At 41.4% G+C, this 18483-nt stretch overlaps 1 protein-coding gene across 6 annotated transcripts in view; it reads right to left on the bottom strand.

The window, feature by feature from the left end:
* Positions 1-18483, bottom strand: part of DPP6 (dipeptidyl peptidase like 6) — an 863093-nt gene that overhangs the window by 526532 nt on the left and 318078 nt on the right. For 2 of the 6 annotated variants that reach the window (XM_030550079.1, XM_030550080.1), the window contains exon 2: positions 6995-7081. The exons of the other annotated variants lie outside the window; for them this stretch is intronic. In XM_030550079.1, the coding sequence (XP_030405939.1) occupies positions 6995-7024 (30 nt within the window). In that variant the 5' untranslated portion in view covers positions 7025-7081. The remainder of the gene's footprint in view (positions 1-6994; positions 7082-18483) is intronic. 6 annotated transcript variants of the gene reach the window in all.

Here is an 18483-nt window from a genome sequence, read left to right as displayed (position 1 = left end):
TCACTGCCTCTCTGCACCCTGAGGGGTGCAAGTCATCCCCAAAAGAGGCAGTGAAAAGACAGGGCACTGAGGCACAGAGTAAGTGTCTCCCCCCATGTCCAAGGTCACACTGGAAGTCTGTAGCAGAGTTGGGGAATAGAATCCAAGTCTCCTGACAGCTAGTCTGGTGCCATAAGTACATCACTTCTTCATACTAAGCAAGTCCCCTTGTCACTTACTCTCCCTTTAAGTATGAGATGTCTGAAAATCTTCAATTTACAATGAATGTTACATTCTCTTGTGAGAGAATGTTTCAAATTAGTTAATCACTTTCATGAAACTTCAGTACATTTATTTTCTGTTATTTCTCTGTTTTTTCATAAGGCAATGTTCTTACTTGTATTTCATATTCTTATTTTATCCTGATTACTATATACTATCTCTCGGTATATTAAGAATCAGCTCTATTATCTGAGCCATTAAAACGGGCCATTAACTTTTTCTTTCTCTACCTTTCTTAACTATATTTCCTGTACGTTCAGAATTTCTTTATTCAGAGTCCCTGGAATTACCACTCACTAATATTTGAGTACTAACCATTTGAGTATACTTAATTCATCCTTAAAATTAACAGTCATTTTATCAGCTGGTTATGTGTTTGTTACTTAAATAAATCTGGCTGTTTGCATCTCAGTTATATCAGTTGGTTTCTTATATATGTCTCGTATGTGCATTATATATATATATACCATCTAATGTGTGTGTGCATGCTTATAGAATACATACACACATATAATGATTTCATTTCAGCTGATTTATTGGTATAGCAGTCAGTCTCTTGAATTTTTCTTCTGACTACCCCTTAAGAGTGATTTTTAAATGACTTTTTTTATCAGCCATATCATTAATGGCAGATTTCTGAAAATTGTTTAAACTTCTGATCTGAAACAAGAAAACAGGAGCTCAAGAGATGTGTGAAAGTATCATCTTCATGTATCGGTGAGTCATTTATTGGCTACAAGTGTGATCTCAGTTAGGTATTAGCTACAGTAGCTGTTTCTATTTCCCTCCCTGTTACTGTAGTTGTTAACAGCCTTCTCAAGATTCCATGTAGGCCCCATATGTGTGGTAGGAGGTTTGCTTAAACCAGTTTCTTTTAGCTTATGAATTGCTTCCATTGTTACTATAGCACACAGGAGTTTCTCTGAGGTTGAGGTTCCAATGAACCCATAATTTCACAGCGAACTCCAGGCAAAACAGTCAAATTTCATCTTATTACACAAAAGTAATAGCATGAATTTTGCATGGTTTAGGTGCAAATCTGCAGATCATCCATACTCAGAAGAGTAGTCATATTGACTAACGTAGAACTGCTTCCATGAACAAGTGTTGCTGTAGTCGTGTCAGTCCCAGAATAGTAAGAGAAACAAGGTGGATGAGGTAACATCTTTTATTGGACCAACTTCTTCTTCAGGTTTGGGAAACTAACTCAGAGTGAGACCTAAGAAGAGCTCTATGTAAGCTCAAAAGATTGTCTCTCTCACCAACAGAAGTTGGTCCAATAGAACAGGAGTTCTCAACCTTTCAAACTTTTCAGGAGGCTGATTTGTCTTGCGTACCCCAAGTTTCACGTCACTTAAAAAAAATACTTGCTTACAAAATCATACATAAAAATACAAAAAAGTGCCACAGCACATTATTACTGAACAATTGCTGACTTTCTCATTTTTACAATATAATTATAAAATAAATCAAATGGAATATAAATACTGTACTTACATTTCAGTGTATAGTATATAGAGCAGTATAAACAAGTCATTGCCTATAGGAAATTTCAATTTGTACTGACTTTGCTAGTGCTTTTTATATAGCCTGCTGTAAACCTAGGCAAATATCTAGATGAGTTGATGTACCCCCTGCAAGACCTCTGTGTACCCCCAAGGGTACGCATACTCCTGGTTGAGAACCACTGGAATAGAAGATATTACCTCACCTACTCTGTCTTTCTACATGAACAAGGACAGCAGAATTTAACCCTACACAGTTCTAGAACTTGGGAAAACAACAATAAAGGAGAACCAAGTGATCACGCAGAGGTATTTAAAGGTGGGATAATACTGAGTTTGAGTGGTAAAAGAAAGTATAAAAAGTAGTAATGGGATGGAATTGAGCAAATACAAATAGAAGCTGAATAGAAGCAAAAATGTTAAAGGGCAAGATCAATTAGGCTGCAGAACAGTCTCCCAGTGAGAGTGACACAAGAAACAATCCTTCACTACATGAGTATATTCACAGCACAACTGGACAAAGTACTGGATAAGGCTGCATCGCACTCGGATCTATGGACTAGAGGATCTAAATGATCTTTCCCATCTTTAGTTCTCTCTAAGTCTACGAATGCTTGTTGTTTCTGGGGAAGGACAAAAAAGATTGCTACAGAATGTACAATAAATCCACTAAGATCTTAAGCAGTAATTTTGTTAATTACGGGAGGTCACAACTGTAGTTATGCTACATAGTCTATTTTATTGCTGGTGCCTCATTTTCTAGTAGGTCAACTCCTAATTCAGTTGAGCCAGCTTCCACTCATCATTCATTTACTTTTTTACATTCAAGTACTTTAATACTGAAGACTTGTTGCTCAAATGAGCATTTAGATTTGCATATGTCTCATAGACTTTAAGGTCAGAAAGGACCATTATGATCATCTAGTATGACCTACTGCACAACGCAGGCCACAGAATCTCACCCACCCACTCCTGTAACAAACCCTTAACCTATGTCCGAGTTATTGAAGTTCTCAAATCGTGGTTTAAAGACTTCAAGGTGCAAAGAATCCTCCAGCAAGTGACCCGTGCCCCATGCGGCAGAGGAAGGTGAAAAACCTCCAGGGCCTCTACCAATCTGCCCTGGAGGAAAATTTCTTCCTGACCCCAGATATGGTGATCAGTTAAACCCTGAGTATGTGAGCAAGACTCACCAGCCAGCACCCAGGAAAGAATTCTCTGTAGTAACTCAGATCCCACCCCATCTAACATCCCATTACAGACCATTGAGCATATTTATCTGCTAATAATCAAAGATCAATTAATTGCCAAAATTAGGCTATCCCATCATACCATCCCCTCCATAAACTTATCAAGCTTAGTCTTGAAGCCAGATATGTCTTTTCCCCCCACTACTCCCCTTGGAAGGCTGTTCCAGAACTTCACTCCTCTAATGGTTAGAAACCTTCATCTAATTTCAAGTCTAAACTTCCTAGTGTCCAGTTTATATCCATTTGTTCTTGTGTCCACGTTGGTACTAAGCTTAAATAATTCCCTTCCCTCCCTGATATTTATCCCTCTGATATATTTATGAAGAGCAAGCATATCCCCCCTCAGCCTTCTTTTGGTTAGGCTAAACAAGCCAAGCTCTTTCAGTCTCCTTTCATAAGACAGGTTTTCCATTCCCCAGATCATCCTAGTAGCCCTTCTCCATACCTGTTTCAGTTTGAATTCATTCTTCTTAAACATGAGAGACCAGAACTGCACACAGTTCCAGATGAGATCTCACCAGTGCCTTATATAACAGTACTAACACCTCCTTATCCTTACTGGAAATACCTCGCCTGATGCATCCCAAGACCACATTAGCTTTTTTAATGGCCATATCACATTGGCGGCTCACAGTCATCCTGTGATCAACCAATACTCCGAGGTCCTTCTCCTCTATTGTTACTTTCAACTGATGTGTCCTCAATTTATAATCAGAATTCTTGCTATTAATCCCTAAATGCATGACCTTGCACTTTTCACAAATACAACAATATGTAATATTTTCTTCCCCACATTCTTACAATTAAAAGTTCAGTTTTCAACAACTATTGGTTAATGTTTCTGATTCTATTTATTCTTTTTCAGTTTACTCATAATTTTCTTTGCTCCATGTTCTTCAGTATTGCTTAACTTAGTGTTTGCCAGCAAATGCCCCCAGAGATGGTCATGTATTGCCTCTGACTCTATTATATTGTTGCACACAATCACAACAATAATCTCCTAAATACAAGTGTCTTCTGCCTGAATGATGCACCTCGGAATGCATCCCACTTAGGTTTGTCACCATGCACTGGCAATGTCCAACAGTGCAGACATTTCTGCACTGACTGGCTAACTATTTCTGCTACCAGTCAAGTTTCTGCTGCTGTCTTTCAGGACCTTCATCCGTGTCTCTAATACTTAGTTTGCCTCTAGGGTATGGTCTACACTGCAGCTAGGAGATGTGATTCCCAGAGCGAGTAGACAGACTCGTGCTAGCTCTGCTTGAGCTAGCGTGCTAAAAATAGCAGTGTGGACATTGCAGCCTGGCTCAGATTAGCCACTGACCTCCTGGGTCTGAGCTTAGGTGGTTAACTCATGCTACCACCTGCGTCACAATGTCCATACTGCTCTTTTTAGTGTGTTAGCTCAGCTTGAGATAGCACAAGTCTGTCTACCTGCTCTGGGAATCACACCTCCCAGCTGCAGTGCAGACATCCCCTAGGAACCTGCTCTGATCATCTCCCCAACCCTCTCCAGTCCCAGTGACATGCTCAGGAATACCTTTTGCACAGGAGCTTAGGTGAAGGGCACAGCTGCACTCTGTAGTGCTGGCCCTGCTCAGTGGAGGCTCTGGAGCTGCATCCTGACAGGGCCAAAGCACTGCCCTTGACTGCCCAGCAGTCGGTTTCCAGGGACACAGTGGTTGTTGCTGCCCAAAGGTGGCCGGGAAGGGAGCTGCATCCCCAGGCCCAGAGTGCCTGGAGGGATGGGGGGGACTGAAACCCCCAGCCCAGGGGAGCTGCTGTCCAATAAAGGCCCCCACAGAGACTCCTGGCCAGGTTCCCAAGGCTGTGGAGCAGACCCTCTTGTTCTATGCAAAAATACTGGTTATTAGAAAGAGGGGGGCGTTCAAGGGACATGAATTCCCTGACAGGGACACAGCAATAAAAAGGTTGGGAACCTCTGCCCTATAGGGCTTATTTACAGTCACAGTTAGTTAGGTGTGGGGCAGATCCAAAGCCCACAGACATCAGTGGAAAGAGCCCCATTCACTTCAACAGGTTCTAGAACAAGTTCTCTGTGAGCTCATAGATATTTCCTTATATCTTGTGGAACAAATTCCTCCCTGAATTACACCCTGTTCTATTCCACTGATCACAATGTGGCCCTGTGGTCTTTTCCCATGAATAAATACATTAAGAACATAAGAACGGCCATACTGGGTCAGATCAAAAGTCCATCTAGCCCAGTATCTTCCAACAGTGACCAATGCCAGGTGCTTCAGAGGGAATGAAAAGAATAGGTAATCATCAAGTGATCTATCCCCTGTCACTCATTCCCAGCTTCTGGCAATTAACTACTCTTTACTCATGAATGACTCTTCTCTCATTACAACTGTACTATTCCATGGTATTGTCTAAGCGCTCTCAGGCACACAGTGCATTTTGGGTTTGTTACCCCCATGTGCTCAAAAATTTTAATTCAGCACACCCAGAGGGGCTGAAAGGCTGGACACGTAAATGAGCTGTTTGCAGAGATAGAAGGAGCCAAGGCAGACAATGCAGGAATGAAGCGAGGATTGTCAGAGACATACATGATAAGGAGAAAGAGGATGTTATGAAGATATTGGAAGGAGACTCAAACATATGGATAATTGGGATAGGAAACAGTGCCATCTAATATTCTGGGAGCTAAGAGACTTGAGTTACAATCCCAGCTCTGCCATAGACTATTTTCATGACCCTAGATAAAGTACTTAACCACGGCTTCCCCACTTGTGAAAGGAAGGAAATAATTAATGATCCTTCCCAATCTCACAAGGGTTCAGTGGGGGTTTAGATGATGCGTGAACAACACGTTCAGATGCTTGGGGGAAAAGCACCATAGATGCTAAAATACAGAATTCTCAGTACCCATACAGAAATTTCCATCTGGACTATGCTCAACAAATACTAACTAATTACACAAATGAAACATATTAGTTATAATTATTCTAAACTTCAGAAAAGTATCCACACTTTCAAACACTTATCTCAACTCATCTGAACCCTCTCAAGTCTTTTCAACATTAATATTTTCCTGCTGAACTACTTGGGCCTTCAAAGAATCCATGAACTCAGGAGGGTCGAGAGGGAATGACTACGTCCGATGCCTCCCCTACCTTTCAGCATTCACCTTCTGCTTCAGATTTAAACACATTACTGCTGCAAGACCCAGAATAGCTCAAGAATTTTTTAAGTTTCACAACTTGATATTCTAATGTCTCTCCTCTGTACTTACACTGTATCTGCATTTCAAATTGCATTTACCAAGTACATGCAGTTCTCCAGAACAGGTTATTAATTGGACACAGACTTTTGCAGTGTTTCTGCATTTGAATTCTTGCATAATGTAGAAGATATGAAATTTGACTGACCCAATGGCTCTCACTGCTTTATTATCTTTTATAGCAATAGCAGATTTACACAGCATTATTTCTTTAGCGGGCTCATTAGTTAGCATGCCAATAAAAAAATTACTGAGATTGCCTGCCATCTTCTATAGTAAATACTTTCCCATTTGTTCTGTCTCATTTTCTTTGCACGCATTCCTCAAAAAGTACCTGTCGAGTCTCTACTGCAGTCTAAAAATAGGACCTTCTTTGTTGTGCAGTTTAATCTGTTAAATTATGTTGTATTCTAAAAAGCGGATCTGTTAAAGCAGCACTGTGTGTTTCATACCGTCCCTCAGGGCCTGATCTCAAGCTTACTGAAATCAATGAGAGTCTTTCCGTAAAGGTCAATGGGTTTTGGATCAGGCTTCAATGAGTTCCATATCAAATTTCTTTAGCTTACATGTCAAAATATGATTTTCTCATCGCTGCAAACTCAATCTGAGATCTGAAAATCAGGCTATGCTCTACCTGCCTCTGAAATCACTGCCAGTAATAAAAATTCTGCCATCAATAAATAATAACAAACTAGAATGCAGACAACAATTGTGTGTGTTCTACATACGTTATAATATAATGCGGCATCATCGTCCATAGCTATATTGGCTCTGCAGCTTTAAGGGTAGTGTAGACTTTTTCTTGTCAGTAAAGTCTGCAGATGAGAGATACAAATAGTAGTTACTAAGGCTAGTTGAAAATTTTCCACTTAAACTTTTTTTGACAGAAAATTGGGTTAATTGAATTAACTGGATTGATTTTTTTTTTCACCAAAAGTGTCTCTTCTGCAATTTTGATTTGTCATTGAAAAAAATGAAATTCTAAATACCAAAATATTTCAGTCAAAACCCAGAAAGTTTAGATTTGGAAATGCTGCTGTGGTGCCTCATGGGAGCTACAATTCAGTTGCCACATGTCCCGTTCTACTCTAGGGGCTGAGCTACATCTCCCATGAGGCACAATGGACAGGATCTTCCATGATGCACTGTCTTGCATCATCAATCGGAGAGACTGTGGCACACCATGGAAGATGTAGTCTGACCAGGAAGCCTGGCTCACAGAAAAGAATGGGGGCATGAAGCACCTGAATGACAATTCCAAAGAGTCCCCGTGGCAGTATTTCCAAATCAAAATACTTTGGATTTTGGCCCAAGCTTTCAGTACTTGAATTTCTTCTGAAAAAAAAATCAAAATTTTCCAACAATATAACCCAATTTTTTGACCATCTCAATTAGATATGAATAAAATGGTGACACTTTTAAACAGTAACTTTTACCACTATAACTACCCCAGAATCATTTTTGTTTCTTTGGGTCATGAGTGCCCTCCGCTCCTGTTGATTTCAGTAGAAACTGAGGATGTTCAATGCCTTGCAGGAGATGCTCAGTGTCTTGCAGGACTGAAATCTTTCTTTTACAGTGCTTTGTATATTTTTTATTTCAAGACCTACAGTACCTGTTTTAAGTTTGTTCTTTATTTTCAGACTGAAAACATCTTCCTCTCCACCCTAGTTCTGCAAAGCTATTGAAGTTTCACAACATGTTCCATGAATTCTCAAATACAAGACAGACAACATGGTAATATATTGTAAGTATCAAACAGTAAAATCAGGAAAATGCATGTTATTGCACTTCTCTAATGGCATGCCAGATGGTGACGCTCTGATTCATACAGGCTGAACACTGGCACTGGTTGGGAATTTTCCACTGAAATGTTTTTTGTTTTTTTTTAAATGACAAATACAGTTTCTGCAAAACCAAAATTTTCCATGGGAAAATTTCAATTTTGCAAAAATGTTTCCGTTTTCCATCAGGAAACCTGAAATGAAACCTCTTGATTTGCCAAACCAAAGCAGAATGTTACACTGTGGACCACTTTGACATTAAAGCTTTGTGGCAGCTCTAAAGTTCAAGGGTCTCATTCCCCAATTCGTCTCTGTCTTCTGGGATGGACAACATTTCCCATGATGCACCACAGTTGCTCCTCTGGCTAAACTGACAATGCAGTATGTTGTATGAGTCACATGACCAGTGTGCACCAGGGGAGAGTCCAGCCAAAGGAGAATGGGGGCATGAGGTTTCAGAACTGTATCTTCCATGAGGCACTGCAGGAGGCTCAAAGAGACACACATTAATGGCAAACCAAACCAAAATGAACTGTTTTGATTCCATTGAACCAACCTGGAATGAAACTCTATGATTGGGAATGTTGAAATGTTTCTTTACAGCTGCATGCAGAATTTCCTGACGTTTCTGAACCAAAATGATTCTGAGCTTTCTATTCTGTGAAAAAAACTGATATGTTGTCCCACTCTGGGATTTAGACAAATTTAAAAATATGAGACTTTCCTTTGGGACAAAAGTTTTGCTTTCAAACCAGCTCTACACACCTTGAGGATCTGTTCTTCTTCCATGCTCCCACAGTACCTGCCAAAGCCTGTTCATTGCATAGTGTACTAGGACACACAGTCATTGAAAACATATATTTTTAACACTGAGGGTGATTAACTATTGGAATAAACCACCAAGGGAAGTGACAGATTATATCATCAATGGGAGTTGTGAGGACAGTGCTGGGGGCGGGGGCAGCGCCGCCTCTCCACTGCCAGGGGCGCACAGAGACTTGTCAGCGGCCAGACACTTCTGGGAGTGGCATGGGAACAGGGCAGGCTGGCAGCCTGCTGAGCCCTGCTGTGCCACCGGCTGGGAGCTGCCTGTGGTAAGCACCTCCTGGCCAGAGCCTGCGCCTTGCACCCCCTCCCACACTCTAACCCCCTGCCTCAGGTTAGAATCCTGTCCGCACCCAAACTCCCTCCCAGAAACCACAAACCGTCCTGCTCTCCAATCCCCTGCCCCAACCCAGGGCCCCCTCCTGTTTATATTCAAATTCAAACAGCAGAAGTCGCATTAAAACTATTAGTGAGTAGTAATAACTTTAATATGCTTAATTATTATTAGTTGATAAATTCTAACTCTACAAGTAGCTTTGGGTGTGATGTGGCTCTCGAAATATTTTGGTCAAAGACAAAAAAAAAATGGCTCCTCTTCTTTGAAAGGTTGCCGACCCCTGGACTAGATGATCGAATAGTTCTTTTTTTACTTTAAAATCTATGAACACAAGTGTGCTTTCGACACCCATAGCACACTATAAAACTTGCCCACCTCTACTAAAGTGCATCTTAAAAAATGTTGGATGCACAACTACATTTAAAAAAAAAATCATGGCAGCCATGCTTGTTGCCATATCATTACATTTACGACGGGGCTAAGACTAATTATACTGCAGTGATATGCAACAGACACCACAACAGGAATTCCAAGTCAGGGGACCTTTGGACTTAAAACCCTTTAGCCAGTCAGCTGAAGGAATCGATCACTTTGTCGTGCCCAGTTAATAATGAGGGGCCAGGGCTGGGGCAATTGGGGCAGAAGTGAGGGCGAACAGGATCCTCCCTGGGCAGTGTCACCCACCTCTTGGAGCCCAGCAGCTGAGCAGAGAGCACCTCCTCCATGTGGCTCCAGCCATTGCTGCTGCTCTTCCCACCCTGCCAGTGGAGGAGGCAAGTTACTGCAGACAACCAGACTTTTAGCCAGGTTCCCTTTTCGACCAGATGTTCTGGCTGAAAACTGGACACCTGGCAACCCTAAATAAATTGCTAAAGAATAATAATCACTATTTATATTATGGTAGCACCTACAGTCCCTAACTGAGACTGGAACCCATTGTGCTAGGTACTGTACAAATACAGAGTATGAGATTGTCCATGCCATGAAGAGCGTACAATCAAAACAGACAAGATAGATAAAGAATGGGAGGGAAACAGAAGCCCAGAGAAGTGACGTGACTAACCCAAGGTCAGTGGTAGAAACCAGATCTCCAGAGTCCTATTCCACTGTCCTACCATTAGCCCCCACTGTCTCTCTGATATAATGTTATCACACTTGATTTCGAGTGTGATTCTTCCTAATATCATTTCCGGCAATTGCATTAAATGTAAGGCCCATTTCTCCTCCCACTGAAATCTCCCCAGTTTCCACAATGCAGAAACCAATCTTAAACATAGTCTTTAAAAACTTATTATATGACAAGGAAAGGGAAGAAATGGAAGAATTTAGTGTGAGGAGGGAGAATGAAATTTTATTTTAGAGCTCCCACAAAGGGTGAGAGAGAGAAAGGGGCTCTCTTTTGTCTGCTTTTACTTGATTAAATTAAATGTGCATCAAACAGCACCTTCATTAGTCCACTGGTTTTCTCGATCACTCACCACTCTGACTAATACCACCAGAGAGGCTGTGTAAGTTTTAATAATACGGTGCTGTCACTTGCAGAGGGCAGTTCATTAGTAAATAGCTGTAAGTTTAGGGAGGGGCTGAGGGGTACCATAATTCTCCAGATCCCATGCAAGATTAACAGTGCAGCTGTTTTGTTAGTAGCAGCCTAGGTATGATAACAACGTCGGGAGACAGCAGCAATGGTATGGGATTGTCATGCAGTGACACTGCCCAATGCCAAGTCAAACTTACAGTGAAAAAGAAAAAATAACTGGGGTTTATTTTTGGAAGAGCAGAGCTGAGAGCAATGACCATAAGTGATCCAAAAGCTATAAATCCCTCTATGGCTTTGATCACTTTAAATAATCCATGGGTATTTTTATAGCTAGAAAGGTATCAGATTTTTAACTATTGCAAAACTAAACAGTACTTAAGACATGGATGGTTCATTCCCTCTCTTGCACCTATTAGCCCCAGTGAAGTGTATTCAGTGATTAATAATCTGCCACCCAGGCTGCAAACAGGGCCGGATCCAGGGGTTTTGCCGCCCCAAGCAGCCAAAAAAACCCACCAAAAAAACAAAAAAAAAACCCACCGCAATCACAATCGTGATCCGCGGCAATTCAGCTGGAGGTCCTTCGCTTCAACCTGGAGTGAGGGACCCTTTGCCGAATTGCCACCCGATACCTGAACGTGCCGCCCTGCTCCGGAGTGGCTGCCCCAAGGACTTGCTTGCTAAGCTGGTGCCTGGAGCTGGCCCTGGCTGCAAACATTTTTTTCTTATCATGTCTCTCTGGGCAGAAATGTGACTGGCCCAATTTCCAGGCTGCTGTCGCATTCTTTCATGTAAATTAGAACAAAATATCACTGGGACTCAGGAGTCTTGGGGCCTATACCTGGTTCTGCCACTAGCGTACTGCATGACTGTGCACAAGTCACTTTGCTTCCCTATGCCTCAAGCTCCCCATGTGTAAAATGGGGATAATGATACCTTCCTTTGTAAAGTACTCAGTGGTTTTCATTAGTAGACCTCAATCTAAGTGCTAGGTATTATTATTATTTAGAAACACTATTTTTAGCCTGAATCATCGCAAAGAAACCTGTGAATTGAGTGAATGAAGCAAAGTCTATCTATCCATAGATAGACCTTGCTGCATTCACCCAATTCACGGATTAAGCAGTTCAAACCACAGAGCTGTTGTTTCAAAACGATAGATAGATAGATAGATAGATAGATAGATAGATAGATAGATAGATAGATAGATAGATAGATAGATAGACAGATAGATTTGAAACAACAGCTCTCGGGTTTGAACTGCTCCATTCATCTCAATAGGTTGTTAACCCTGAAACATAAAGATAACCTTGGAAATGTCAACTTTTTTAACTATTTCACTGCTGAGCACTTTAGCAGAAAAAGCCAACAAATGTATTTATCCTACAATGACAAGATGCCTCCCATGCCTTTTTGTTGTCCAAAGCCCCCGATGTCTCTTACCTAAATCTCCAGCTTGCACCCTGCCAATTTCAGGAAGGCATTCATGAATTGCAAGTACAAAAATCTGTGCTATGCTGAAAACAGAAAAGGTAAGGGACAATAGATGTTATTTAATATCAAAATCCTGCATTAATTGTAGTCTTCCTTTGCATATTTAAATCAAGAAAAAAAGTCTCTTTTTTAATGTTCCTGGAGTTGCTGCATTAATGTGCTATAAAAACCGAGAATCCTTGCTTGGAATTTACGCCTAATTTGGCATGAAGTACAAGCCCACACCTATAGAGATCACTTGAAAGTAGACTTAGGCTCAAAAGAGAGAAAGGTCTATAGATGTATTTTAGCAGTATTATGTGTGTTCAATTAGAACTCTGGCTCAATCCTAAACAGCAAAAGCAATTGTCCAAGTAATAAAATTTGCTTCAAGATTTTTCTTTGTGGCATGTGTAGATTTGGAAAAAGAGTTGGGCTTTCTTAAAGATTTGGGGTTTTAGAAATGCAGATCTGCAGCTGGAGGAGTCAGGTGAAGCAGTAGACCCCAAGGAGATAAGAAAGTCCATAGAACACAAGGCTGTTGAATGTTTATCTAGTAAAAGACAAATAGGAGTAGCCAAGAAGAATATCATCCTGCATACAAGAGGTGATTGCAAGCTTTATCTTCTTGTTCTGATTGGTTTCTTTGGGGAATGTCAATGTCAGCTAGGGCTATTCTTGAAATGTTTATAGATAAAATACATGTTATCTGGCTGAAGTGATATTTCTGCACTTGATTGTTTTCCTTTGTCTGGAGAGTTACCCAAGAAATGTCACCATGCCAGTTTCTACACTATGTGACTGAAATAAATCACTATATACTCCAGCGTCTCTCTTTCAGTAGTACATGGAGTCCTTTTATAAAGCTCCCGAAAACATAATGTAGTTTAATTCAGCAGTAAACCAGTTTTTTTTTTAAGGGGGCTTTTGAATTTGGGTGCCTCAGTTTCTGTCTCTCTAATACCTTGGGTCGCATTTGCAGGGGTGCTAGGCACTGGAATCTCCCACTGGTTTCATGACTTTTGAACACCTGACCCTGGGTGTCTCAAGTTGAGCCTCAAAATCAGAGATAATTTTTGAAAATGTTGGCCACTGTATATAACAAATCTTTCCATGTGTCTTCCTTTGTTTGGTCAATTAAGAGCAACAAAATGGAGGAATCGAGAAACTGACTTACTCCTTCATAACTACTATTGGAGGAAAGAGTAAATGCTATTCAACCTATTAGGGGTCATTGACAACTTCTACATTCCAAAGACGCCATCTGTTACTTATCTCCCCTTGAATAATAACTTATTTTCCAAGTGGGACTACTTGCAGGGTAAGTTAGTACTCGAGGGGGTAAAGGAGACAGTATCAGGTCCCTGCTAATTGGTGGCGAGCACTAAGGCATTTTGCATTATACTATCACACTGGGAATACAGAGGATACTGTAGTCTCAGGCATTAGCAGGAGCTCACTAAAAATGTTCTACCTCTGACTCCTCTGACAGCGCAGAGACTGTTGCTCTCTCTTGATATTGCTCCAAAAACAACCACTTTCAGAAAACTGTGGGCCTTGGAATGTGATTTCAGTTCTAATCTCTCTGCACATGTCAGATGACATCATGTTATCCCCTAAAATAATTGGGGGAAGATTCTGACACCCTCACCCAAACAGAATAGGACCTTACTTCACAAGCAGCCCCATTGATTTCACTGGGAATGTGCCCAGTGGAAGACAGTACTCAACATGAGTGAGGATATCGGAATATAGCCCTGGTTTTGGGAGCAGGACTTCTTAGGAATATAGAAAAATAAAATTATGGAAATTATCCCCAGTTCTGGAGATTCTCAACATTAGTTCAATAGCTTTGGATTCCTCAAATAATTTTATACTTAGTAAAATACAGCAGATAGAAGAACTCTAACCAGAATGTTATATAAATCTATTATTTCCATTCAGTTTAATTAAATGCCTGTCTAGCATCATTGAGAATAGTTCCTGCTAGAGAAGTACATTTTCTGGCAGTATGTATTATATTAAATATTTTGGGTTGTATCTCACATAGACTTATGTTTCAGCTATGTGGGTTTTTAATGAACTTCTCTAGGATATGTTAAATATTAGTAGTCTGCACCTCTTCTATGCACACAAAGCTCAGTTCACATGAGAAGAGCATAAGCCAAAAAGTAAACAGATCAGAAGGATCCAAAACCAAAATAAGTCACTACAAGCAGGAAGTTTAAATAATGATAAGACCTTTTCCTAAACAGGTTAAGTGTCCTGGCTACCAACTCCTCCCCATTGAAGGCAATGCTGTATGGTACAGTGACAGTAAGTCTAATGTTGCCCTTGAATCTTTAAGGGAGTGGAGTGAGAAGTCCATGTCAGTTCTGAAGAACTTGGGCCCTGTACCTCTGTACTTCCCTTGGGAGTCTAGGAGACTGGAGCCAAGATGCTTGACACATAACTACTGTAGTGGTCAAGGACCTTTTGATGTCAAGTGGTGTCAGATGGTACTGAGGTGGGCACTTCCTTGTATTGCCTAGCAGAAGACTTCCCAGACTGAGGCTTCTTAGGCAAGGTAGATACCTCAGTATGGGTTTCAGCCAGAGCCTTAGCAGTGCCCTTTGTGGGACACGAGGTCTCCCGGGAGCCAGATTTATGGGGTGACCTACCCTTTTCTTAGACTCTCTGGAAGGAGAAAAAGGCTTCTTTTTCTTCAAAATCTTTGTCTCCAGAACTGCTGCTGGAGGTCCGGCAATCGCCGGAGCAGCCGGAGATGTTGAGGCCAATGTAGCGGGGAGGAGGAAAGTGGATCCTGCTGGAGTAGGGAGCGTTCCATTGAGAGGAGCTCCAACCTAGTCTCTCTGTCCTTTGAAACCTGCTTTGAAACTCCATGCAGACCTCACACTTTGACGGGATCTGAGTGTCTCAGAAATACCATAAACAGCTAGAGTGCCCTTTGCTCTGGGGAAAAGGCCTGTGGCAGGGCTGGAATTCTGGGGTTTTCATAACCCAGGGAAGTGCCAAAGCAGTAAATAAGAAGTCCAGACGATGGGGAGCGAGGATCCTCCATGTCAAAGCACAAGTGTGCTGAAAATGAGAAAAAAAATAACAGCTAATGAAATAAAAACTTAAGAAAATAAAAAATTAATGGTTCGCTATAAGTGAGAACAGTGCAGGGGCGGCTCTATGTATTTTGCCACCCCAAGCATGGCATTCAGGCGGCTTTCGGCAGCACGCCTGCATGAGGTCCCTGGTCCCGCACCTTTAGTGTACCCGCCGCCAAAGCCACGGGACTGGTAGACCTCCTGCAGGCATGCCGCTGAAGGCAGCCTGACTGTCATCCTCACAATGACAGGCACGCCGCCCCCTCCGCTTGGTGCGCTGGTGCCTGGAACCGCCCCTGGAACAGCGGATGCCAACAGTGCTCCATCTGGATCACAGGCAGCTGAGAAGGCACTGAGTGATGGCAGGTCCGCACCTCCTCATATGTCCTTATATGGGAGCATGTAGCGCTGCTCTGTGCAAGTGTGGGGACGTGGATACTGCTTTTACAAGTCTCTGGTCAAAAGTGCCTGGGCCCGTACATATCCTACAGTGTTGCACTCACAGGGACATGTACTCGAAGAAGAACTAACTATCTGTATTTTTTTGTTATAAAGTGTTGGTAGGCTGGCAAAATAACTGCCAGTTGTGATGAAGTGCTGAACCAATTACTTTCCTGAATTCTGCAGTAAATTTTAATTTAGCTGATTGCATAATCTCTAAACTGATATAATTTAGATTTGCACTGAATTATCGTGCTAACCTGGATCAACATTGTAAATAAGTGCTGATAAGTTAAATGCCACACATAGGTGCAACACATTCCCCACCATTGCCAAATGATAAATCAGCTGGGGTGGCAGAAATCTTTAATTTGGAGAAGGGAGAGGAGGAGATGGAAAGGTTGAAGTAAGGGAAAGTAGGGAAGGAACCTGGCTGGGTAGGATGAAAGAAGGGAGGTAGAGAAACAGAGGAGAATGATAGAGGGTACAAAACCCAAGACAAGGACAGAGCATCAAGAGAGAGAGATGGGCAGTTACAATGGAAGGAAAGAGATGGGGCAGAGAGCAAAAAAAAAAATGGACAAGAAAAAGACTTCTAGATAAGGACCTTGTCTTATAATATTTTTGTATTACAGTGCTCCAAATAGAGCATTACATTGGGTGCTGTAAAAACATATAAGATGACCCAACCCCTACCTGAAAGAGGCTACAAGCTACATTTAAGACAGAAAATGGGCTTGATATTTATCTGGAAAATGCCCAGTACAATTCAGAAAGAAAATGTACGTGAGGTAATATCTTTTATTAGACCAACTTCTGTTGGTGAGAGAGACAAGCTTTCGAGCTACACAGAACTCTATAATTTGGAGAAAAATGAGACAGGAGATAAAAGGGCAGACCAACCAGTGGAAGGAGAAGAAAGGGGAGGAATGAGGAAAAACACAAAGGGAGTGTTAAAAATAGACCTGGTTGAAAATTTTTCTATTGAAAACTTTTCAATGGAAAATTACCCTTTTTCCCCCAAACACACTTTTTGTGGGAAATTTTTATTTTTTACCAATTTTTCAGTGACAAAACAAACCATGAAAATATGTGAGTGCATTTTTTCATTCCCATCCCCCTTTTCCCCCCAACTGTAAAAGGGAGGAAGAGGGACAGAAAGCCAGGAAAAGCAAACAGACCAAAATCATTTGGTGGGGTGTAAAAAAGGGGGAGCAAAATAGCGGGAAAATTTTAAAAAACATTTTTTTCCAAAATTTCTGGCAAAAAATTTCCAGCCCTAGAAAGAAGAGAAAGAGAGAGAGAGAGAGAGAGAGAGAGAGAGAGAGAGCGCTCTCAGTATGCAATAGGTACGATGAGAAATTTGCAAGCTGCTTCCTTAAATGTTGCTTTCTCCTGGAACAAGCTCTTGCTCACTTTGCAGACAAGAATAGCACTTTGTTTGGGGATTTGATTTGATTTTTTGCCCAGTAATAGCTAACAATTCTCCTAATACTGTGTCTGCACTTTATTAACATCAGGCTGTAATTCTCAAAACTACTCTGCAGCAGAGAGTCATTTCCTCTAGTGAATTATATATTAAATGTTTCTACTTCCATACAAGATGCCAGTGTGCTTATGGACAAGGAGTAATTCTACAGACAATTGCCAGATTGATATAGCTTTTAGGGGGTATCAATAATGAGGACGGTTTGGATTGAGTTGGACTATACCATTTAGAGTCTGAAAGATTTTTAAAAGCTGTACGGGATCATTATAGAAAAAAGAAATGCAAATCTCAGTGAAAGCAACATATTTGAAAACAAGAGGTCACCAGGGGAAGTTGACAAGTGGCTCTGGCTTGACAGTATTTATTTCCAACTTGAAGGTAGGGTAAAAGTCAACAAAGGGCCTGGGCTGTCATTTTATTCTGTGTTCATACAGCACCCAGCACAATGGGGTCCTGATTCAGGAGTGGGGCTCCTAGGTGCTACTGCAATGCAAATAACAGACAATAATCTCAGTGTGAATCATGAACTGACTAGACTGAAGTTTAAGGAGTTACTCTGTATTCACACAGAATTAGGACCAAACCTGGGCCCAAAAACCAAAGAATTTTAATATGAAATGGTGGCATTTTTTAGAGAAGGCGATTGAGGGGCTAGTCACCCTCTGCATTGTGGGCAGGGAGATGGATAACTGGTGACTTTCAGCCTAACTAGAGTTTTAATGACTCCTACATACATTGCACACATTCTTGCTGCTTTGAAAATGTCTGCATTTAAACAAGCTGAAAGGACTGGCATTTTGGAAAGTGATATTTCTGAATACTCTAAATCAAACCATCGTGACATGGAACCGACGATCAGGAACGTAACTGTATTGTCGTTAGTAGGCCCATACACCAGAAATGCTGCCATTGCCTAAGTAGCCTGCTTACCCACAGAGAGTCCCAGATTCCACCCTTCCCCACTGTGGCAATATAAGACGGTGAGGCTCATAAGAAAAACATCTGGAGGATGAGATCTGATCTCAGCTAGCCACAGAAGAAAATGAAAAGGGTGGGGAGGTGTGTAGATTGAAATGCTTCTCGCTGGCTGATAGCTCCATTCATGCTCAAAGGGTTGATAGGAACCTATAAAGTTGAAGATTTCCCTTCTCAAATAGCAATCATGGGGGAATCTCTGCCACACAGGACAGCCCCTTCTCCACCATGGTTCAAAGAGTGGAGGCTCACCTACCA

Source organism: Gopherus evgoodei, chromosome 2 (assembly GCF_007399415.2).
Source record: "Gopherus evgoodei ecotype Sinaloan lineage chromosome 2, rGopEvg1_v1.p, whole genome shotgun sequence".
In the NCBI taxonomy this organism is placed as follows: domain Eukaryota; kingdom Metazoa; phylum Chordata; order Testudines; family Testudinidae; genus Gopherus; species Gopherus evgoodei.
This window is presented reverse-complemented; position numbering and strand designations above follow the sequence as displayed.